The sequence below is a fragment of the Conger conger genome, chromosome 15 (assembly GCF_963514075.1).
Source record: "Conger conger chromosome 15, fConCon1.1, whole genome shotgun sequence".
NCBI lineage: Eukaryota > Metazoa > Chordata > Actinopteri > Anguilliformes > Congridae > Conger > Conger conger.
Genome location: NC_083774.1, coordinates 38,461,129 through 38,485,060, shown reverse-complemented (window position 1 = coordinate 38,485,060; position 23,932 = coordinate 38,461,129). Strand labels below are relative to the sequence as shown.

The 23,932-nt window shown below is 43.7% G+C and overlaps 1 protein-coding gene across 1 annotated transcript in view; it reads left to right on the top strand.

Annotated features, from left to right (window-relative positions):
- LOC133111125 (protein kinase C-binding protein NELL1-like) overlaps positions 1–23,932 on the top strand; it is a 328,107-nt gene that overhangs the window by 214,256 nt on the left and 89,919 nt on the right. Inside the window, exon 13 of the mRNA XM_061221274.1 lies at positions 5,722–5,847. Within this exon, the coding sequence (XP_061077258.1) occupies positions 5,722–5,847 (126 nt within the window). The remainder of the gene's footprint in view (positions 1–5,721; positions 5,848–23,932) is intronic.

Genomic DNA, 23,932 nt, shown 5'->3' with positions numbered 1-23,932 from the left:
CAGGGGCACAGTACCACCAGCTGGCATAATTACCCCGTCCTCTCACCTGTTTGGAGACTGGAGAGACGAGCGGCAGACCTGGCGGGGGGCAGGGTAGAAAAGGCTTACCCAGAATCCCTGGGGACCACAGACTTATTTCTGCTGGTCATGACCTATGAGAAATAAATGTAGTTGCAGGTGCGGACGGACCAGAGGAATGAATTATCCTGCTAAGAAATGACAAGTCTCTGGTTCTGTAACAAATCCTACCTGACCCTGTACGCGGACTGCTGAGAAAGAGATCAGGGAAAGCAGGGGGATTAGTTTCAGAAAAGCGGAGGGCAGGAGGCAGAATTTTATTTTAGCCCTCCCCAGATCGCCCCGTTTTGACAGATATTTTACTTTCAGATGCATTGTGCAAGACGTACTGTACATGGGAAGAAAAACATTGCAAATTCTAAAAATTAACTTTTCATTAGTTACTAATTTGCTAACTACCAACTAATGTATTTGTAACCACATTTAGGCCACTCCAGCAGCAGTGTGCAGTTCAAAAGCAGCCTGGAAATAAAGTGAAATGTACATTCACAAAATATATTGGTACTTTGACTGGCTAGGGTGAGGAGAGGTCCAGATACTCGTTCTGTGATGTTGAAGTTCGCAATTTCTCTTTAGTAGTGTAAGAAGATAACATTCATTTTGACTTGAATGACTGCTTCGCCGTGGAGTGATAATTGCAGTGGTATATAGCAGAGGGTTGCAACCCCCGTAGCTGTGATAAAATTACAATATACCACTGCCTGTCCTGAGTTACTGCTTTTATGACATGATTACCAAATATAAAAATATAGATATTATAGTCATAATCCAATTAAAAGCATTTTTTTATTAACAATATCATTACAAGAATAATTTACAAGAAAATGGTTCCTGCTGCTAGCAGATGGTGCCAGGAGGTTGCTATTCAGTGTTAGTAAACTAATGTAGCCAACCAAATTGGCTAGCTAGTTAGCTTGCAAACTTGAGTGTGCAAACAAGAGCTTATGCCTTGTTTATGTTTATTTGTACATTCCCATTGTGCAAGCACTGAGAAACTGTCCGACATTATCTCCCCTGAGCCCTGCTGGAGCCCACGTGTTGCTTTCACAGAAATACACTGTTGACAGTGTGGAAATGCACTGTTGACAGTGTGGAAATGCACTGTTGACAGTGTGGAAATCCACTGTTGACAGTTTGGAAATGCACTGTTGACAGTGTGGAAATACAGTGTTGACAGTGTGGAAATGCACTGTTGATGGTCATATGTGCACAATAGCATAAATATAATATAAAATAATATAATGCATCTCATTATGAAAAAGATTTTTTGATTCGTCTTATGTAATATTGGAATATTTTGAGATACTGCATTTTTGATTTTCGTGAGCTGAAAGCCGTAATCTTCAAGATTAAAACAAAGAAAGGCTTGCAATATTTCACTTTATGTGTTATGAATGAATCTAGAATAAATACAAAAGCCGAAAAAGACAGGAAATTCACTCAAGCACCAACAACATCATCTTGACCTATGACAAGGCTTCCAACACACAATGCATTAACACCAGCTATGGGTATTACTTCAAACATGTACCACTGGGCAGGTTGCTGAGGATTCAATCAAATATTCTCTTTGAATCAACAACCAAATTGATTCTTTTCAGAGGGATGCAGAAATTAAAGAGTTGATTAATTTCCAAAATCAATTAGGCAGGCATTTTGTTGCTTATTTAAAAGATATCAGTTATGTGCCTTTTTACTTTCTAGTAATTAATGCTCTGTACAAGAAACTAAAAGAGGTAGTCATATACATAAATATATAACTGTATTATATATAACTGTATGATACATAATGTTAATTTATCCAAATACTTTTAGTACCCTAAAATGGGGGTCCATGCACAAAATGTGTTGTAATTTCTAAACGATATGGAGGAAAATACCTGCTGACCGTCTGCACCTTAAACACTTTGACGTCAATGTGTCATTTGTGCTGGAGTACAAAACAACAACAAAAAAAATGTCACTATCAAAATACTTTTGGACCTTATTGTGTACGTGTGTGTGTGTGTGTGTAAATTCACAGTGTTTTTTACAGTCTACCTAGGCATCTGCTAAATTGCACCCTGAGTGTTCACTCTGGGGCCGGAGCTATATTTACACGGTACTCTAGATACTCACATTGTATATAGGCCTATCTTCTCACCCAAACCCACTCTCTGTGCCCTGAAAATGTAGCCTATTGCTGCCATGATGTAGTCATCAGTTGTATTCAGACATTCAATGGCATAACGTTAGCTGCAGCACAGTAAGAGACCATACCTAAATCCCTGTTACAGGGAAAAAACGATACCATCTAAATAAACTAATCTTCATAGATACTGGACGTAGGTTAATGGCTAGGGTTAGAATTTGGAGAGGGAATTCTGATCCTAGATCCTATGGGGTAACTTTACCCCTCAGTGCAACAACAGAAGAAAAACACAACAGCTCCATCACAAGATACTTTCAATAGCTGCTGACTATATACATTAGCTAAATATATGTTTGTTTGCTAGCTAGCTACATGACCAACTAAGCACTGGAGACAAAGCCTGGGCAACTTTACTGTTCAAACAAGCTAACGTTATAGCATAATCAGAGCCAGTTACTACCCAGCTCTGCCCATCTTGCTAGCTATCCATGTAATTGATGTAGCAGTGAAATGGAATGATGTCATGCCTCATGCCAGGATGTACTAGCTGTTGATAGCTGCAAATCTGTAGGTAACGTTACATGAATGCAATGGTGTTTTGTAAGCTTGGCACGGACAACTAGCCCACTGCTGTTATTGGTTTAATGTTTATGCTTTACAGGACTTATTAACATAGCCTAGCTAGAAGTTGCCATTGTAGCTAAATTGTCCTATTTAACATTACGTAGCTAACTACCTAATGCAATTAGCTAGAAATGTTAACATTACTTTACCACCAAGCTGATATAGGATAGCTAGCTATCATGGAGCTAGCTAGATATCTCAACAAGACACACCAAAGGACTTTCAATGGCTAGAATAGCTACAGACTACAGTAAATCCTCAAACTGTGTCCGGGATTCTATTTGAAGGATAATAGCCGGGGGCGTGGTCGATTCGGACAAATAAAGGCCGGCCCCCAAATACAAGCCGGGGTAATATTGCCTACCAGTAGGGCTATCAGTCCATGAGCACTAGAAGACATTGTTTCGATTTAACTCAATGAAATAAAATATTTCTTCTTAATTCTTAATATTTTATATTGTTGGTTGGTTTAATACTTTTGCCAATGAAAAGTCGTTCTCCTACACCATGGGTCTCCAACACGTTGCTCTCAAGTTACCAGTCGCTTGCGGCCCCCTTCTGAGTAGCTTGCCAAATGCTGAAGCAGTATACATTTAAATACAATTGTTGCCGCGAGACATTCCAGCCTACGAATTTAATAAAAAGTAAATCAGGCAAAATGAAAAAATTAACTCAATATAGGCTACTTGGCTAGGCAATAAGGTTTCCATGTATTTACAGCACAGCGCATGTTCAATGAATGAATGAAAGCGGCTGCCTTGGCTCGCAATAAACAGACGGGTGGAAATCCTGACACTCTTTCAACTACATAAAACTTAACAGTGAACCATCAAATAACCCCCAGTGCCCATCAGTCCCAACATTTAGCAATAGAATCAAGCAGTCCAAAAGTAAATTAAATCCCAAACCAAAGCGAAAATCTTTTGATAGCCTACCGGTATGCTGCTCCAAACGAAATGCATGTCTCAGAATAAAACACACTTTAGGAAAGATTTTGTTATCTACGCTAATTTGTTATTGTTCATGAAGGCGTGTCTGGCAAGTTGTTATTTTATGGATTCTGGACTTGCATGTGATTTATTGTGTTTGAGAATATTTGCAATAAACTAAGTCTGTTAAGACTGACACTATGACTTACCAAACAGTGTTCCTGATTAGCCTACACTAATTGATTTCTGAATGGTTACAGGAAGTGTTGAACAGTGTTGGCCCACTTTAAGTGTAGCCTTTTACTTTATTTCTAAGAATAAAATTCTACAACAGAAGCCTAATAAGAAATAAAGGCCTGCCTCGAATACAAGCCTGCCCCAAATAAAGCCTGTGCTTTGTGCAGCCTAAGTAAATAAAAGACCCCAACCACAATTTGAGGATTTACGGTAACCAGAGATGCTGTTATTTGGTGGCGTAAAGTATGTTTACGTTATCCAGGGTCAGACGTAATGTTACTTCATTATTTGGGTAAATCAGATGCTAGAGCAGCAGGGCAACTTAAGCCTGAAGTATAGATAGATAGCTAGCTAGCTAGCTGGGTAAGTCATCTAGCTAAGATTTTAGCTTAGCTTATACATTAGCTCTGGCTATCTAGTCTATGTGCTGGTCGATAGCTAGCCACTGCGTTAGTCCTACCTTGTTGCATAGCTAGCTAGCATTTTAATAGCTAGTTGCTTTGCCTTGTCTACAAACTCTGGAATTCAAGCGTGTAACGTTACGTTAGTTGGGGTAACACATATATTTATTTAAGTTGACTTGCTTAATTATAGTTTATTATAATTGTGTCGTAATTATCATGCATAACATCCTACCCAGATTGCAAAATGTCCGTTTTTATTGTGGCTCATATCCGACAAACAAATTTTCAGTCGCCTACGTAAACATGCATGGATTAATTTATTCAACTAACTGTTACCAAATGGCATATTTATTACAAATAAATGTGTTACTGATGTTACAGTGGGAAATAATTTTTTTTCAATGTGAACACTTGTGATAACTGACATAACTTGTGAACACTTGTGAGAACTGTGTTCAAAGATGCTCTTCTGCATACCACTTTTGTAATGTGTGGTTATTTGCGTTACTGTCACCTTCCTGTCAGCTTTGACCAGTCTGGCCATTCTCTGACATCTCTCATTAACTAGGCGTTTCTGTCTGCAGAACTGCTGCTGGAGTTTTTGTTTTTTTGCACCACTCTTTGCAAACTCTAGAGACTAGTGTGTGCAAATTTCCAGGAGTTCAGCAGTTTCTGAGATACTCAAACCACCCTTGTCTGACACCAACAATCATTCCAAGGTCAAAGTTGCTGAGATCAAATTTTTTTCCCCATTCTGATGGTGGCTGTGAACTGATTAACTGAAGCTCCTGACCCATATCTACATGATTGTATACATTGCACTGTTGCCACACAATTGGCTGATTAGATAATTGCATGAATAAGTAGGTGTAATAAAGTGCTCGGTGAGTTTATATTGAAAGATGAGATTTTTGTGTTTTGAATGCAAGTGTGCTTCGGACATTATCTAATACTTTTGTGCCTCTGTTAATATGTGATGGACTACTTTATTTTTTGATCATATGTATTTCCTGATATTTCTATAGAATTTACTTTAATATTATTAGTTGTCTATCCACATTCACCCAGTTTACTTTTCAAGTTCATGGGCACAGAGCATGACATATTTACATATTTACTCTCATAAGTCACATGTGATGAATGTTTTCAGAGCCAAATCGTTGTGGTACATTCACAGACAGAGAATGGTATGTGTAGGCGAGGAAATTACAGAATTATGTGTAAACATGCCAAACAGCTTCAGCTTTCCAGGAAATGGTACTTTGACAAGGAGCGAGACTTTAATGTCAGTGTTTGTTTTTTGCTGTGCTTTCCTCAGATATTGATGAGTGCACGACCCAGATGCACGACTGCCATGACAACAGTGTGTGTGTGAACCTGCCTGGGAGCCATCGCTGTGACTGCCTGCCAGGGTTCACCAGAGTGGATGACTACTCCTGCACAGGTAGGCAGGGTTCACCAGAGTGGATGACTACTCCTGCACAGGTAGGCAGGGTTCACCAGAGTGGATGACTACTCCTGCACAGGTAGGCAGGGTTCACCAGAGTGGATGACTACTCCTGCACAGGTAGGCACACACACACACACATATCTCTGGAAGAGGTGGCGGATATGCTGTCAAATGCAACATTTCTGGTAAAGTGACAATATTTGTTGTTCTGTAAACCATATATGACCCATTCATGTGGGAATTATAACCACTTTTACACATGGTCCATTTTAGGGTAACAAAAGTAATTGGCCAATTGGTTGCTCAGCGGTTTCTTAGCCGGCTGTATGTCTTTGCATCATTAGTTAATGCACAAGAAAGCTAACAAAAGGCGGTTATATGTGTGTAATTTGCATTCGGTGCTGCTGTTGTCTCTGAACTCTCAACAGGGATAAAACAGTTAGCTTCCTAGTGCACCGCTGCCATATTTAGTACGTCAATCAAAGTGGCTGGATTTCAAAAGCACTGTGCTGTAATTTTGTTGATAGCATGCTGTCCGTATAATTTTTCATCAACGTTAAAGAGCCTGTGGAAGCCCATGAGGACAGTCTGTACCGTCTCTCTGTGATCCTTTGGGAGGTCATTTTGAAGCATAACTGTGACAGTTTGTCAGTGTCTGGTGATATATATGTGCTTTTTGTGCCCTTTGAAACCATGTTGCACACAGGATTAATTTATCGCTGCGCTGCCCTGTATTTACCCTGAGCGACTCGATCCGAGGTGCTCATCAAATATTCATGCCTGTGCTAGTTCTGACACCCTTCTCCAAAAATAGCCATGTAACACACAGACCATGTGCAATATACACTCAGAGAGCACTTTATCAGATAGACCTGTACACCAGCTTGTTAATGCAAATAATTAGATAATTAGCCAATCATGTGGCAGCAACTGAACAGAATGGGGAAGAAATGTAATCTAAGTGACTTTGACCGCGGAATGGTTGGTTGTTGGTGCCAGACAGGATGATTTGAGTATCTCAGAAACGGCTGATCTCCTGTGATTTTCCCAAAGCAGTGACAGTGACTATTTTACACCCTACTGGCTACACAGTACTATCAGAGAGCCAGTGACATCACATATGAGCATAATACCTCACTTACAAGCATAATACTATCAGGTTTTATGCTTGTCAGAGAGGCAGAGGTCAATAGTCAGCAAACGGAATCAGCAGGGATAAGGCAGTTCGAAGTCAATATTCCAGGCAATGGGTCAACTCTCCAGCAAACGGGTACAATATGTCACGTTTCATGCTTGTCATGTTTCACGTTAAGTTATTGTCTTATTTTATTGTCATGTCACGTATTATGTTAGTGTAGCGTCGCCACGTTGTTATGTTTTATTTCTTGTTACGTTTCATTTTCATGTCATGTTACGTTTCATTTTTAGTTCTTGTTACAATGTATTTTCTAGTCTTGTCACATTATATAGTTTATTCATGTCTCAGTTTTGCAAACTTATGTCACGATTTATGTTTGTTTCATGTTATGTTGTTCCATTCATTGTTTAGCATACATTTTTTGTATCTTTCCACAAACCTTGCGTTCATGCTTTCTCTCTCTCCCTTGCTGTCGCTCACGCTTCCCTAATTGTTTCATTTTCCTGTGTCTTCTTACTAATCTACTAACGTTAGATCAGGATTTGGTAATACTAACATTCTAACCATGTATTCATGTTTACCTTACGTTTCTCATGCATGTCATTTACTAATTTACTAACGCTAGGGCAGGATAGGTTTATTACTAATGATTACTAATTATCTTGTTAACATCCATAACAGCTGCTCTCAAGCTAATTGTCTGCATCTGTCTACACCTGCATATAAGCTCAGTGTCTTGTCCTGTCTTTGCAAAATTGTTGCCTCCTGTTGCACAACAACATGTAAAGGGAAGGAAACAGTGAGGGGTATGCAAGAGTAGACAGATGAGTTTTGAGAAGTTTTTTGAAAGATGACAGTGACTCTGTATGGCGGATCTGTATGGGTAGAGAGTTCCAGAGCCTGGGTGCTGTAGAGCTGAATGCTCGAGCACCCATAGTAGAGAGTCGGGTGGTGGGGATAGACAGGAGGCCAGCTGAGGAGGAGCGGAGAGTGCGCGTTGGGGTGTAGTCGTGAAGAAGGTCAGAGAGATAGGGGGGTGCAAGGGTGTTCAAAGCCTTGTATGTGAGTAGGAGGATCTTGAAATCAATGCGCTGTTGAACTGGTAACCAGTGTAGCTGAGTGAGGATGGGTGTGATGTGTTCATGTGTTGTGCGGGTGAGGATTCGGGCAGCAGAATTTTGTATAATTTGAAGTTTGTTGGTGAGTTTGGTGGGAAGTCCTGAGAGGATGCTGTTGCAGTAATCCAGCTGGGAGGTGACAAAGGCATGGATTAGATTTTCAGCACTGGTGTGGGAGAGTGAGGAGCGGAGATATTGCGGAGGTGAAAAAAGGCAGTCCTTGATATGTTTTTTTTGCGGGGACCAAAGGATAAAGTATTGTCCAGGATGATGCCAAGGCTTTTGACTTGTGTTGACAGGGGGACAGGGAAACCATCAATGGTTGTCAGGAAGCTGGGTGTTTTGGACAATGTGGATTTGCACTACTGCCCTGCTGACAGCTTTCCTGGTTACTGGACATTTTGCATGGTGTACCGATTTTGAGACTGCCTTCTCCCTCGGTACTGTACTTTGGTTTTGGCTGGATTATATGTGTATGGACTTTGCTTGTTTTTCGACTATGCTCATTGGACAATCCCTTATTAAAGCCCTGACGGGACTTTATCACACCTTTGTTTGGGTCCAACCCCCACACACCCATCTCAGAACAATTTCACCACGATGGACCCTGCTGACTCAACGGCCATGTTCCACGCCCTCCAGCACTCTCAAGGGATCTCCGAAACCATCTCGAAACCATCTCGAAACCATCACCCAGTTCGACCCGCTCATCCATGCTGCCATTCATTTGGACAACCGTGCCATACAACGCCGGACTGAGAGACAGGTCCCACCCGACCAGCCGTACCCCAGACAAGGGTCAAGTTCCCGACCAGAGGAGGAACAAGCTGAAGGAGTTGAGCCCATGGACCTTTCTCGTATAGGAATGAAAATCTCACCCGAGGAACAGAGACATCGGACCACTGACCTTGCGGGTCCCAGTCATATACCTTGTACCCAGTACTCATGTACTGTATATACCCTTTACCATTGATGGACTCTGCCTTTCATCCACTTTGAATACCTGGTCATGCCATTCGGCCTCACTAATGCACCTGCTGTGTTCCACTAACGAACCTGCTGTGTTCCAGGGGTTAGTTAATGATGTTCTTCGGGACTAGGCCGACACATATTTCTTTACCTCAATGACATCCTGATCTACTCCACCTATGTCAAGCAGCATGAGACTCATGTCAGACAAGTTCTTCAGAGACTTTTGGAGAACAAATTGTTTGTCAATATGTTCATTGCAGGCACCTATTGACACATAATATTAATTGTTTTAAAATGTTTTAAATTAGATTAATAAAACCAGTGCGATTTCTTAATCTTTACTCATTAATATGCGAGTTTCGCTCAACGTGAATTCTGGCCCATCTCATTCACATTGAAACGAGGTGATAATTATTCTGACAGGGGAGGGGCGAGGCCATGTGCGAGAACGGCAACTGTAAAGCACAATACAATGACATATAGAAGCATAGGCTATTCACTTCTTAAATAAAGGTAAATATTTTTAATTACAGAAAATGGCACGGATGACTGGACATCATGATTAAGTGCATTTCTTCCGTGTGTACTGCAACTTTTCCAGCTTTGTTTCAATATGCAGCAATACGCGTGTTTGTACATTCCCACTGTTACAACCCTGGCTCAGGGAATATAACATAATGGAAACAGACACAGTTAAAGTGTTTGAAAATAACTACATTTATTGTAACACAGGAATTATGAACTGCTCAAAACAAAATGGTGGCGGTTGAAGGCCCTGCTGCTGCAGAGCTGGCTGCCAAGACAAAGAGAAAGACGATGTGGAGGAAGGGGAGGAGTTTATATACTCCAGCCTATGGCAGGTGTGGCAGGTTAGCAATCAGTGCAGGGTTCACCTCCTGGCTCCACCTGCAGGACGAGACTAGAACCACACACATACCCCCATATATAACACACACACACACACACACACACATACCCCCATACATAACACACACACACACACACACACACACCCATACATAACTCACACACACACACACAAACACACACACATACGGTATCGACACCTCGGCCCCTTGCCACAGGAGTTCCCCAGGGCTCAGTCCTAGGCCCGCTTCTTTTTTCTCTTTACACTTGTTCCCTTGGCCCTGTGATCACTGCACATGGGCTATCCTACCACTGCTATGCGGATGATACCCAACTCTTCATCTGGTTCCCACCATCTGATACACAGGTTTCTGCCCGTATCTCTGCTTGCCTGAGTGACATCCAGAGCTAGATGGATAACCACTATCTAAAGCTCAACCCAGGCAAGACTGAAATGATATTCATCCCTGCTAATACCTCTCCCCACCTGGATCTCTCCATTTCCCTCGGGGATACCACACTCACGACATCACCCAGTGCAAGGAACCTCGGCGTGGTGATGGACAACAGACTGTCCCTTTCCGAGAACATTGCGGCGGTGACCCGGTCATGCAGGTTCTTCCTATACAACATACGGAGAATCCACCCCTTTCTCACCCCCTACTCGACCCAGCTCCTGGTCCAAGCGATGGTTCTGTCCCGCCTGGACTACTGCAATTCCCTCTTGGCCGGCCTCCCAGCGTCCGCCATCAGACCCCTCCAACTCATCCAGAATGCAGCAGCTCGTCTGGTCTTCAACCTTCCCAAATACTCACACGTCACCCCCCTGCTTACTTCCCTCCACTCCACCAATTCAAAACATTGGTGCTAGCCTTCCAAGCAGTTAAGGGGTCTTCCCCAGCTTACCTACAAAAAATCATCAGACCCTACACCCCTGCCAGACCTCTTCGTTCAGCCTCCACAGGCCGCTTGGCACCTCCCCCTCTCCGAACCTCTACCTCACGCTCACGACTACTGTCTGTTCTGGCTCCACGGTGGTGGAACGAACTCCCCGTTGAGGTCAGAACTGTACAATCTCTCCCCACCTTCAAGCGCAAACTGAAGACGCACCTCTTCAAGCAGCACCTCTCCCCATCCCTCCCTACCTCCCTGTGATCCTTAATTGTTGTCTTTGTGATTTACGTAGTGTTTCGGTATTTTTAGTTGGCTAGGTAAGCAGTATTTGGATAGTTAAGTTTGGTCACTTTTGCTTTGTTGTTTGTTTATTTGTTGTTTAAAAAAAAAAATATATATAGGCCCTGGTCCTTATCTTTGTTGTACGGGTAGCAATTGAAATTGTACTTCCCTCTAGGGTCTTTCAGCGCACTTAGCCCTGGTTATGGGTATGCAGTTTGTTGTACGTCGCTCTGGATAAGTGCGTCTGCCATATGCCAATAATGTAATGTAATGTAACATACCCCCATACATAACACACACACACACACACACACACACACACACTGTTACGACCTAAGGCTCGATTTGGCCTTAACATCAAATGGACAGCAAAAACAAGGTGAAGGAATTTACAAATATTTATTAATGACCTTCTTTTATGAAGACTTATGCAAGCCTTTTAAACAAGTGTCAAAGCACACAACCAAATACAGGCCTTTTGGACAAGTGTCCAAGCCAACAACCAAACACAAAACACAATGCCAGCGTGAGGAAGGCGCATTCGCCGTGCACCATGAGCTAACGTGAGCTGCCTCCAGAATGGTGAAGCTGTGCTTTTAAACCCCCAGCTTCCAGGTGCGTCAAATCCAACAATCAGCGCTGGCTCAGTTCTCCTAGCTCCGCCCACCTTTCCGTTCCTGCAATCAGAGAAAACGGGCAGAGAGAAAAACCCAGAGCGGATCGCGAACCTGGGTCGTAACACACACACACACACACAAACACACACACATACCCCCATACATAACACACACACACACACACACACATACCCCCATACATAACACACACACACACACCCATACATAACACACACACACACACATACCCCCATACACAACACACACACATACCCCCATACATAACACACACACACACACACACACCCCCATACATAACACACACACACACACACATACCCCCATACATAACACACACACACACACACACATACCCCCATACATAACGCCACACTCTAACCATTGCATCTTAAAATAATACGTATGTGATATGTAGTGGCGTAGCCAGGATTCTAAAACTGGGACTGTCCTTGCACAATCAATATTAGCATACTGTATCTATGTTCGAGGAAAAAGCAGAAATAACTTAGCTAAACAGACAAACTCCAAGAGCAAGTGTATTTCTTACGATCATATGGGTAAATGCGTGGGCTGTATTGCAACTTCTCTCTGTGTTCATCTGGACATTGTATGTAGTTTGTGTGGTGATTTCAATAAATTCCTGAATCAAAACATTTATTTGTTTCTGTCTTCTAAATGAGTATTGCTTTGTGGAAAGGCTTTACCTTAGAGGTAGGGAGGGCTCTGGCCGGTGAAAAGCCTCCTTACCTGGCAGGACCGCATACCACATAAATAGTAATTGAATAAAGGCCCTCCCATTGTCAACTTGTGCTGAAAAATAGTAGTGACAACAACAGTAATTTATTTTATATTTCTAATTGGATTTGCTACAATACTTTGTCATCTTTTGATACCCAAGACCATGATGAACAAATTTCAGTGATTCAAAAATTTTGTTACAATTGATTAGTATGTGTTTTTAAAGGTACAATAGATAAGACTTTTCTGCTAAAACATAGTTACAAGACCATTGTAAATCCCTTCCTATCACTGAAAAAGGCTCACTGACTCACCTTCTGCCCGTGTTTATAGTCCTTAAATTCGGGTTTCAAAATATACAGTTGACGGCCCAATACTCTATACCAAACATTGTATAACTGTACAATAATTCAAGCTCATTGATTGAAAATTGGTTCTAATTGCCACAGCCAATGGCATTTCAACTTTAGCGCGTTTACAGAGAACAGGGATCAATAAACAGTGTTGTGGTTTGAAGGGGTTTGGTGCTCCTATTCCTCTCTTGACCGTTAGAAGTCCAAAATTACCTATTGTACCTTTAAAGCATTCCTGTACATTTTCAAAACTACTATTTAGCATTTCTGTGATTCTAGAGCAATTTACAACCAACATACAACATACATACAAAAAAAAAATAATAATTGGCCCTCGTCCTTATCTTTGTTGTACTGGTAGCAGTTGAAATTGTACTTCCCTCTAGGGTCTTTCAGCGAACTTATCCCTGGTTATGGGTATGCACTTTGTTGTACGTCGCTCTGGATAGGAGCGTCTGCCAAATGCCAATAATGTAATGTAATGTAACATACGATTCTGACCTACTTACTCATATTATAGTTGCTGTTTGTTTTGTTTGTGTTGAAAACAAAGATATGAAACACATAGGAATCACTGTATATAAAGTTGATTAAGATGGCATAAATGTCACAGCATGGCACAGTCACCAGTTTTCATCATTTTGCCCTCAGAGCCCAGGGGGTTCAGGCTTGTAGACTCATCAACATTAAAGGAAAACATTCCTTTTTTAAACTTGTCAGATAATACTGCCATGTATAAGTTTCCTGTCACACACTGTTCATTACATTACATTACATTACATTATTAGCATTTGGCAGACGCTCTTATCCAGAGCGACGTACAACAAAGTGCATACCCATAACCAGGGATAAGTGCGCTGAAAGACCCTAGAGGGAAGTACAATTTCAATTGCTACCCGTACAACAAAGATAAGGACCAGGGCCTATTTTTTTTATTTTTTTTATTTTTTTTAAACAACAAATAAACAAACAAACAAGAAAGCAAAAGTGACCAAACTTAACTATCCAAATACTGCTTACCTAGCCAACTAAAAATACCGAAACACAACGTAAATCACAAAGACAACAATTAAGGTTCACAGGGAGGTAGGGAGGGATGGGGAGAGGTGTTGCTTGAAGAGGTGCATCTTCAGTTTGCGCTTGAAGGTGGGGAGCGATTCTACAGTTCTGACCTCAACGGGGAGTTCGTTCCACCACCGTGGAGCCAGAACAGACAGTAGTCGTGAGCGTGAGGTGGAGGTTCGGAGAGGGGGAGGTGCCAAGCGGCCTGTGGAGGCTGAACGAAGAGGTCTGGCAGGGGTGTAGGGTCTGATTTTTGCTGGGGAAGACCCCTTAACTGCTTGGAAGGCTAGCACCAATGTTTTGAATTTGATGCGAGCCATGACAGGCAGCCAGTGGAGGGAAGTAAGCAGGGGGGTGACGTGTGAGTATTTGGGAAGGTTGAAGACCAGACGAGCTGCTGCATTCTGGATAAGTTGGAGGGGTCTGATGGCGGACGCTGGGAGGCCAGCCAAGAGGGAATTGCAGTAGTTCAGAAGCAACAACCAGCTTCACTGAATTTCTTGCACCAAGTGTTAAGCGGTTGCCCGTTCCCAACATTTTCTTCAACCCAAGCCCATCTCCATTCATTTTTCACTCCCCATGTTTCACTCCCTACACACTTGTGTCTTCCGGAGTTTGAATGAACTTTGCTTCAATGTTTCAGTGGATACTTAGAATTTTATTCACAGTGCAAAGACTGACGCGGTGACTGAAGGACTGACAGTAGCTCCCTACTCATTTGATTAAAAAACTGCCTTACGCACACACTGTTATATATAACTGACACCAGCCTCACTGTAATGTCTAGCACCTTTCTCCCAAGAGGATTCATCATATCCCAATTAAATATTTTCTTTGTGAGTCTATCTTCAGACATATGCGTTGCACATACCAATCCACAAAATTTTTTAAATATTTCCTTATTCCACAAGGTTCTTAGCATCTTAGGCAGACACAGGAAGCTACAGATGGCTCTGTTTTGTTCAACATCACATTTATTACAGTCACCGAATCCCCATTTGCCAGAGACATAATCTATAATGGGGTCAACACATGCTTCAAATAGTTTTGTGTAAGAATAGTATCCTGGATCTTTGCACACATTTTCTTTAACTCTCAGAGACCTAAGCATATTTTGGAAGATTTTTCCCTCCTCTTAGTTTTTAACTCATAACTTTAGTCTGCCTTTACCTACCTACCTAAGTCGTTGCTCTTTTTTTTTTTTCAGAACAGGCGCACTGACATGACCAAACTGTGAAACAGTCATTTTGTTGTATTATGTGTGTGAACGCAATGAAAGAGAAAAGTTATTTTTGTATTTTATAACACACAGCCAACACATAATGTGTTCCACTGCTTTTTAATGCATATTTCTGTCACACAAAGGTTTCGGTGTGAGAAAACAACCAAGAACAATGTCACTCATTACCTGAAGCAGAACATATTGATATTAGACGTTAATTTCAGGCAAACTGTCACCACACCAACACACCCTCGTCAAGCCACATTATGTGCTGCAAGCTTCATTTATGTAAATCTGGCCCTCTGACTTTTAATTGACGGAGAATATTTTACTTTACTTTAACTTCAGTATATATTTTTTTTTACTTTTCCACCCTGCTTTATAGCAGACTGATGGAATTATATCCCTCTCAAAAGAGGCTTGAAAGAGGGAGTGGAGAGCCTCCAGTAGCTTAGGTGTGTTAAGAATTTAATTTGGTCAGTCATTTATTCCAATTGCTTTCTTTTGCTTGGGCTTATTGACAGCAGTTCTAACTTCTTCCTTCACTGGTCAGAAAGGAAGCTGAGTAATCATCCCTCTTCATCCCCTCTTCAAATTTTTTTTTTCATTCACATTGATTTGTTTCCTTTCTGTTGAATTAAAACCTTACAGTGACTTTTTTTTATTATTCAAAAGTTTCTACATTTCACTATTTTTAAGTCTGGATAATGAGTTTCCACAGACTGCAGACTGGAAATAAATATTTCCATGTGAACTAAAAACAGTCCAAATCTGACTGATAACAGCAGTGCATTTGTATCCTGATTTGTGTATCACAATATAATCTGCTTCCTCTCCCCACAATATATATTCTGTGATTTGATAGTTAATTAATAATCCCAGCTGTTTTATTGCCTCCAAATTGTCAATCTACAATTTATTGTTCCAATCAAATACTGAGAGATATATTTTAACAAATATTTACAAATACTGTGAATGAAGTCAGCGCCGTGTCCAATTTCCATTTCAAGTGATGAATTATTTCATTTGATCAATTTTAAATGATTAATTAATCATTTGAATTTGCTGATAGCTTTGCACCATTTAAATCTTTGATAGCTCAATTATTACTCTTACTCATGCATATAGGACATGTTTTATCTCTAAAACCATACGAAGGGTCTTCTATTTCAGTTAACTCTGTTATTACCTAGGAGTCTGTGCCTGTCTATTTCTACTCTTAGTTCAGCCTGATATTCAAAGCTTCCTGCAGCAGGTTGCTGGGGAACTTAATTCACTGCAGTGATCTGCTGAAATCTGTAGTCATAAGCCTAAAGTACCCTGTCATCCAATCAGTTGCAATGCACAGAAGAATATGAGACCTCTAAGGGAATGGCAATGCTTGTTGGTTCATTGGTTTGATGGGAATTGGTTCATTGTTCTTCTACAATCCTAGCTTTCTATTTCTATTGATCCAAAATGGATGCCAGTGCATTCTCCCTACCAAAGAATGACAGCTGTAATGTCTTTAACCTACTGTTAAATAATAATTTGAAAGATAAATAAAACATATGCAAGGAACATGATGTGTGATGCTATGTAGGTAATGCCTAATGAGAATTATTATGGGAACCAGTGTCCAATGAACACTACACTATCCTTACATACTCTACTGTCTGCACTCCAACACTACACAATCATTATATACTCTACTTGTCAGAGTCCAGAACTTTAGACCCAGTTGCAAGACCACAGGAGTAAGTTGAAAGGAGTTAGGATAATCCAATACGAAGGTGATGGGTCAATAACAAATGGGCAAGGCAAACAAAAACAGAATCCAGAAACGAAAGTCGATAATCCAAAACCGGTCGCAAAATACGGGTCAAAACAAAACAGAAGGATAAAGCAAGAAGCGGAAGTCTAAGACAGGTTGTAACAGAAATCAATGAGAAATAAACGCTGGAGAGTATGGTCAGGACACATTACAATCTGGCAACGAAAGACAGAAACTGTATGTACTCCGTGAACACTATACAACCCTTACATACACCAAACAAATCGCTCAGCCTTTGAAGATGCAATCTCTCCACTCTCTCTACAAATGTAAATAATGTAAAAGATAGGTCAGCCATAGCAAGGATGCCTCAGCTATGACTTCTACCCCATAATCATATCAAACTTGTTTTATGGAATTTATATTCAACTCCAATTAAGAATTAATCAGGATTTCCCAAACCAAGCATCACCCATGTTATTGTTTTATCCAGTTGTGAGTTTTTATATGATTTGTGAACAATTATAATATTCAATTGGCTTATTAAAATAAGTTGCCGCTCTAAAATAAAATATCAGTGAATGGAATAACAAGCTTTACAACCATGTACTTTCATTTCCACGCACAATATGAACACCTGGAAGCACTCGTGAAGTCCATTCCGATACTACTGGAAACCTGACATCTGAAAACTTTGAAAGAAGTCCACAAGAAAATAAACGTGTCACGTTTCAGGTCTGTCTCGCCATGTTTTATGTTTATTCATTTTGTCTTAGTCTTGTATTGTCTTATCATGTATTATGTTAGTCTAGATTTGTCATGTTGTTTAGTTTATTTCTTGTTACGATTTATTTTCCCGTCATGTCTAGTTATGTTTCGTCACGATTATATTACCTTGTTATGTTGAGTGGTTATCGTCTTAGTTTCGTTTTGTGTTATGTTTTGATTTATATTTATTGTTACGTAGACTGGTTACTGTTTAAACATACACTTTTACATGTCTTTCCGCAAACCTTGCGTTCCGCCTTTTCTCTCTCTCTCTTTCTGTCATTCACTCCCTAATTGTTTCCATTTGTCTATTTACTAAAACTACTAACGCTAGATCAGGATTGGGTAGAAACTAACAAACTAATCATGTGTTCATGTTACCTTACGTTTCTCGTGCATGTCATTTACTAATTTACTAATGCTAGGGCAGGATAGGTTTATTACTAACAATTACTAATTACCTTGTTAAACTTGTCATCCATCGCACCTGTTTTACATTTCCTTGCTACGCTCTAACTAATTGTCTACACCTGCATTTATATCCCAATCGCGCTACTGTTCACGGCGAAATTGTCTGCCTCTAGTTTACTACGCAACTCTTGAACATTATTTCTGATTGATTCACGTTAAGATCCAAGCCTGTTTTACCGACCATCGTTTATTGATTTTTGTTTCGTTGACCATTGTTTGTTTTTTGACCACGTCTTCGCCTACCGTTTTTGTACCTTTGCCTCGCTGATTGTTTCATGGTTTCGACTTCCGCATCGCCCTCGACTACGACTCTGCCTGCCGTCCGCCTGTACTTCTGCTCCGCTGACGGCTCTCCTGCTACCGGACCTTCCTGCACGTCTACGAGTTTGCCTCTTCCCTCGTCACCGTGCTTTTTGTTTGTTTAGTGTTTGTTTGGCTGGATCTATGTGTATGGACTTTGCTTGTTTTGACTACGCTCCTGGGATTCGTCCCGAATAAAGCCCTGCCGGGACTTTATCTAACCATTGTTTCTGAGTCGTGCATTTTGGGTCCAACCCCCACGCACCCGTCTCAGAACAATTTCGCCACAATGGACCCTGCTGACTCTACTGCCATGTTCCACGCCCTCCAGGAACAAGGAGCCATCGTCCGGCAGCATTCACAAGGAATCTCCGAGCTTCACCTGGAGATTCGTGAACTGTGTGCGGAGATGAAAAGGCTCGCCGTCGTGGTCCTGCCACAACCACGGGAGGAGCCTACCCACCCACCCGCATCCCCAGTGTTCAACCCCCCCCGGAGAGGTTCGGTGGAGAACCTGAGAGGTGCAAGGCTTTCCTACTCCAATGTGACTTCGTATTCAAGCAACAGCCCCAGACCTACAACAGCGACGTCCGTCAGATAGGCTATGTGATGGGACTGCTGAAGGGGAGGGCATTGGACTGGGCTACTGCGGTGTGGACCGGGGGTTCATTCCCTCCTCGTTACCCGGTCTTCGTCGAGGAGATTCGGAAGGTCTTCCTACACGCATCCAGCGACCAGAAGCCATCCCAGAGACTGATTGCTCTGCGCCAGGGACGGAAGACCACGGCAGACCACTCCATCGACTTCCGCACCCTCGCGGCGGCTACTAGTTGGAACGATGCGGCGTTGGCGAATCTCTTCCTGGCCAGCCTGAGTGAGGCACACCAGGACGAGTTGGCGTGACTGGATCCCATCACCCAGTTCGACCAACTGGTGCGCACCACGATCCACCTGGACAACCGTGCCAGACAACGTCGGTCGGAGAGACCGATCCTCCCCGGCAACCCGTACCCCAGGCAGGGGCCAAGTCCTCGACCGGAGGAGCAGTCTGAGGGATCTGAACCCATGGACCTGTCCCAGGCCGGTACGAGGATCTCTACCGAAGAACGAGCACGCCGCAGAACCACCGGTTTGTGCTTCTACTGTGGGAGGCCGGGTCACACCCAGGCTCGGTGCTCCTTCAAGACCAGGCCACCAGTGGAGGTGAGAGCAGTCGACAGACATGAGGGTTCCAATGGAGACAACCATCATCCCACGCTCACCACGCTGTTAATTCTTCCCGACTGCACAACCCGGGTTAACGCATTGGTGGATTCTGGAGCAGACGCCAACCTCATTGACGAAGTTCTGGTGTCCGAACTGAACATTCCCACCCTCCCTCTACCCCACCCTGAGAACGCGCGGTCGCTGGATGGAAGGACCTTCTGCCGCATGACACAAATCACCATTCCCATACAACTGGTCATTTCTGGAAACCATCGGGAGATGATCCAGTTCCGCGTCATCCGGTCCCCCAATGACCAACTCATCTTAGGATTACCCTGGCTCCAGAAACACAACCCCACGATCAACTGGAGTTGTAACCAGGTGCAAGCATGGGATCCGAGATGCCATCTGTCCTGCTTGCGTTCCGCTCCACCACCAGCAGAGGGAGTACCAGCTCTACCTCAGACCCCCAAGCCCTCCCTGGAGAATGTTCCCACTCCTTACCATGACCTGGGCACGGTGTTCTCCAAGACACAGGCTCAGTCACTGCCGCCTCATTGACCCTACGACTGCGCCATCGAGCTCCTTCCTGGTTTGTCACTCCCCTCAAGTCGCCTATATAATGTCTCCAGACCAGAAAGGGAGGCTATGGAAAAATACATCCGTGACTGCCTGACTAACGGACTAATTCGCCCATCTTCCTCTCCCATCGGTGCGGGATTCTTCTTTGTACAGAAGAAGGATGGCTCCCTACGCCCGTGCATCGACTACAGGGAGCTGAACAACATCACGGTGAGGAACAAGTATCCTCTGCCCTTGATGGACTCCGCGTTCCACCCTCTTCACGAGGCCACCATCTTCACCAAGTTTGATCTCCACAACACCTGCCACTTGGTCCGTATCCGTGAGGGCGATGAATGGAAGACCGCCTTCAACACCTCTCTCGGACACTTTGAATATCTGGTCATGCCATTCGGCCTCACCAATGCTCCTGCTGTCTTCCAGGCCCTGGTGAATGACTTTGGGACTTGTTGGGTCGCCATGTGTTCGTCTACCTAGATGACATCTTAATCTACTCTAATAATGCCAAGGATCATGAGTACTATGTCAGACAAGTGCTACAGAGACTTCTAGAGAACAGATTATTTATCAAGGCGGAGAAGTACGTCTTCCATTCCGACACAGTTGAGTTCCTTGGATTCATCCTTGAGAGGGGACAGATCAGGGCGGATCCCAAGAAGATTCTGGCGGTCACCGACTAGCCCACACCCACTTCACGTAAGCAACTCCAGCGCTTCTTGGGATTCGCCAACTTCTACCGAAGGTTCGTCCGATCCTACAGCCAAGTGGTCTCTCCGCTAACCAGGCTCACGTCCACTGCGGTGCCATTCCGGTGGAGCCCCGAGGCTGAGACGGCCTTCACCAAGGTCAAGAGACTGTTCTCTTCCGCTCCAATCCTGGTACACCCCGACCCCACCCGCCAGTTTGTGGTTGAGACGGATGCTTCCGACACAGGGGTGGGAGCTGTGCTCTCTCAGGTGGCGGCCGCGGACAACCGACTACACCCCTGCACCTTCTTCTCCAAGAAGCTGTCCCCGGCAGAGAAGAATTATGATGTCGGTAATCGTGAACTGTTGGCAGTCAAACTGGCGCTGGAGGAGTGGAGACATTGGCTGGAGGGGGCCGAGAAGCCGTTCATCGTTTGGACCGACCACAAAAACCTGGCATACCTCCAGACAGCCAAGAGGCTGAATTCCCGACAGGCCAGATGGGCACTGTTCTTCGGGAGGTTCAGCTTTTCACTCACCTACCGCCCGGGTTCTAAGAACATTAAGCCTGACACCCTGTCTCGCCAATTTAACACCTGTCCTGAGTGTCAGGTTCCTGAGACCATCCTTCCGGCCTCCTGCACCGTGGGATCCGTCACATGGAGAATCGAGTCGGTGATCCAGAAGGCTTTACGGAGGGAACCCGATCCCAGGCCCAACCCCGGATTACGCCTATACGTTCCCTCAGCCGCTCGGACACAGGTGCTGCAATGGGCCCATTCATCCCTCCTTTCCTGCCATCCCGGCTTTACCCGCACCTTGGCGGTGCTGAAGAGGAGATTCTGGTGGGTTTCCATGATCCCCGACACCAGACGCTTCATCAAGGCTTGCACCACATGTGCCAGAAGCAAAGCATCTCACCAGGCCCCTGCTGGACTGCTTCAACCATTACCGGTGCCCAGCCGACCCTGGAGCCACATCGGAGTGGACTTTGTGACCGGACTTCCCCTTTCCGAGGGCAACACCACCATCCTGACTGTGGTGGACCGATTCAGCAAAGCGGCACACTTCATCCCCCTGGCTGGATTTCCCACCGCCCAAGAAACCGCTGATGTCCTGGTGAGGGAGGTTTTTCGCATCCACGGACTTCCCTCGGACATCGTTTCCGACCGCGGCCCCCAATTCATCTCCCAAGTTTGGAAGGCATTCTGCGTGGCCCTTGGGGCCACAGCTAGCCTCTCTTCGGGCTACCACCCTCAGTCCAATGGCCAAACTGAGAGGGCCAATCAGGACCTGGGGGCCGCTCTACGCTGCGTATCGGCCAAGAATCCTGCCGCATGGAGCAAGATGCTTACCTGGGTGGAGTACGCACACAACACCTTACCCTGCGCCGCCACCGGGAAATCGCCGTTTGAGGTCTCCCTGGGCTACCAACCTCCACTGTTCCCTGACCAGGAGGCCGAGATCGCTGTTCCCTCCCTCGCCATCCACATGAAACGGTGCGCCAAGGTTTGGAGGGATGCCAGGGCCACGCTGTTAAGCACGGCAGACCGTAATCGACGTTTTGCTGATCGCCACCGCACTCCAGCTCCGGCCTACAAACCAGGTGACTCCGTCTGGCTGTCCACTAAGGACATTCCCCTCCAAGCCACTTCCCACAAACTGCAACCCCGCTTTATTGGTCCCTTTAGGATTCACAGTATCATCAACCCTTCCTCTGTAAAATTGTCACTCCCTGCTTCCCTTAAGATTCACCCCACATTCCATGTTTCTTGTATTAAGCCTGTATCCTCTCACCCCATATGTCCCCCGGATCCCCCACCACCTCCCCCCGCATTATTGACAACTACCCTGCTTTCACTGTTAAAAAACTTCGTAAGAGGGGCCGTGGGGTGCAATACTTGGTTGACTGGGAGGGCAATAGTCCTGAGGAGCGTTCCTGGGTCGCTCCCAGTCTCATTCTGGACAATTCGCTCATCAGAGACTTCCATCGTGACCACCCTGACAAATTCAAAGGACCGCCAGGAGTCGGTCGTTAAGGGGGGGGGGGGGGTCCAGACCTGTTTCAGGTCTGTCTCGCCATGTTTTATGTTTATTCATTTTGTCTTAGTCTTGTATTGTCTTATCATGTATTATGTTAGTCTAGGTTCGTCATGTTGTTTAGTTTATTTCTTGTTACGATTTATTTTCCTGTCATGTCTAGTTATGTTTCGTCACGATTATATTACCTTGTTATGTTGAGTGGTTATCGTCTTAGTTTCGTTTTGTGTTATGTTTTGATTTATGTTTATTGTTATGTAGACTGGTTACTGTTTAAACGTACACTTTTACATGTCTTTCCGCAAACCTTGCGTTCCGCCTTTTCTCTCTCTCTCTTTCTGTCATTCACTCCCTAATTGTTTCCATTTGTCTATTTACTAAAACTACTAACGCTAGATTAGGATTGGGTAGAAACTAACAAACTAATCATGTGTTCATGTTACCTTACGTTTCTCGTGCATGTCATTTACTAATTTACTAATGCTAGGGCAGGATAGGTTTATTACTAACGATGACTAATTACCTTGTTAAACTTGTCATCCATCGCACCTGTTTTCCATTTCCTTGCTACGCTCTAACTAATTGTCTACACCTGCATTTATATCCCAGTCGTGCTACTGTTCACGGCGAAATTGTCTGCCTCTAGTTTACTACGCAACTCTTGAGCATTATTTCTGATTGATTCACGTTAAGATCCAAGCCTGTTTTACCGACCATCGTTTATTGATTTCTGTTTCGTTGACCATTGTTTGTTTTTTGACCACGTCTTCGCCTACCATTTTTGTACATTTGCCTCGCTGATTGTTTCATGGTTTTGACTTCCGCATCGCCCTCGACTACGACTCTGCCTGCCGTCCGCCTGTACTTCTGCCCCGCTGACGGCTCTCCTGCTACCGGACCTTCCTGCATGTCTACTGACTACGAGTTTGCCTCTTCCCTCGGCACCGTGCTTTTTGTTTGTTTAGTGTTTGTTTGGCTGGATCTACGTG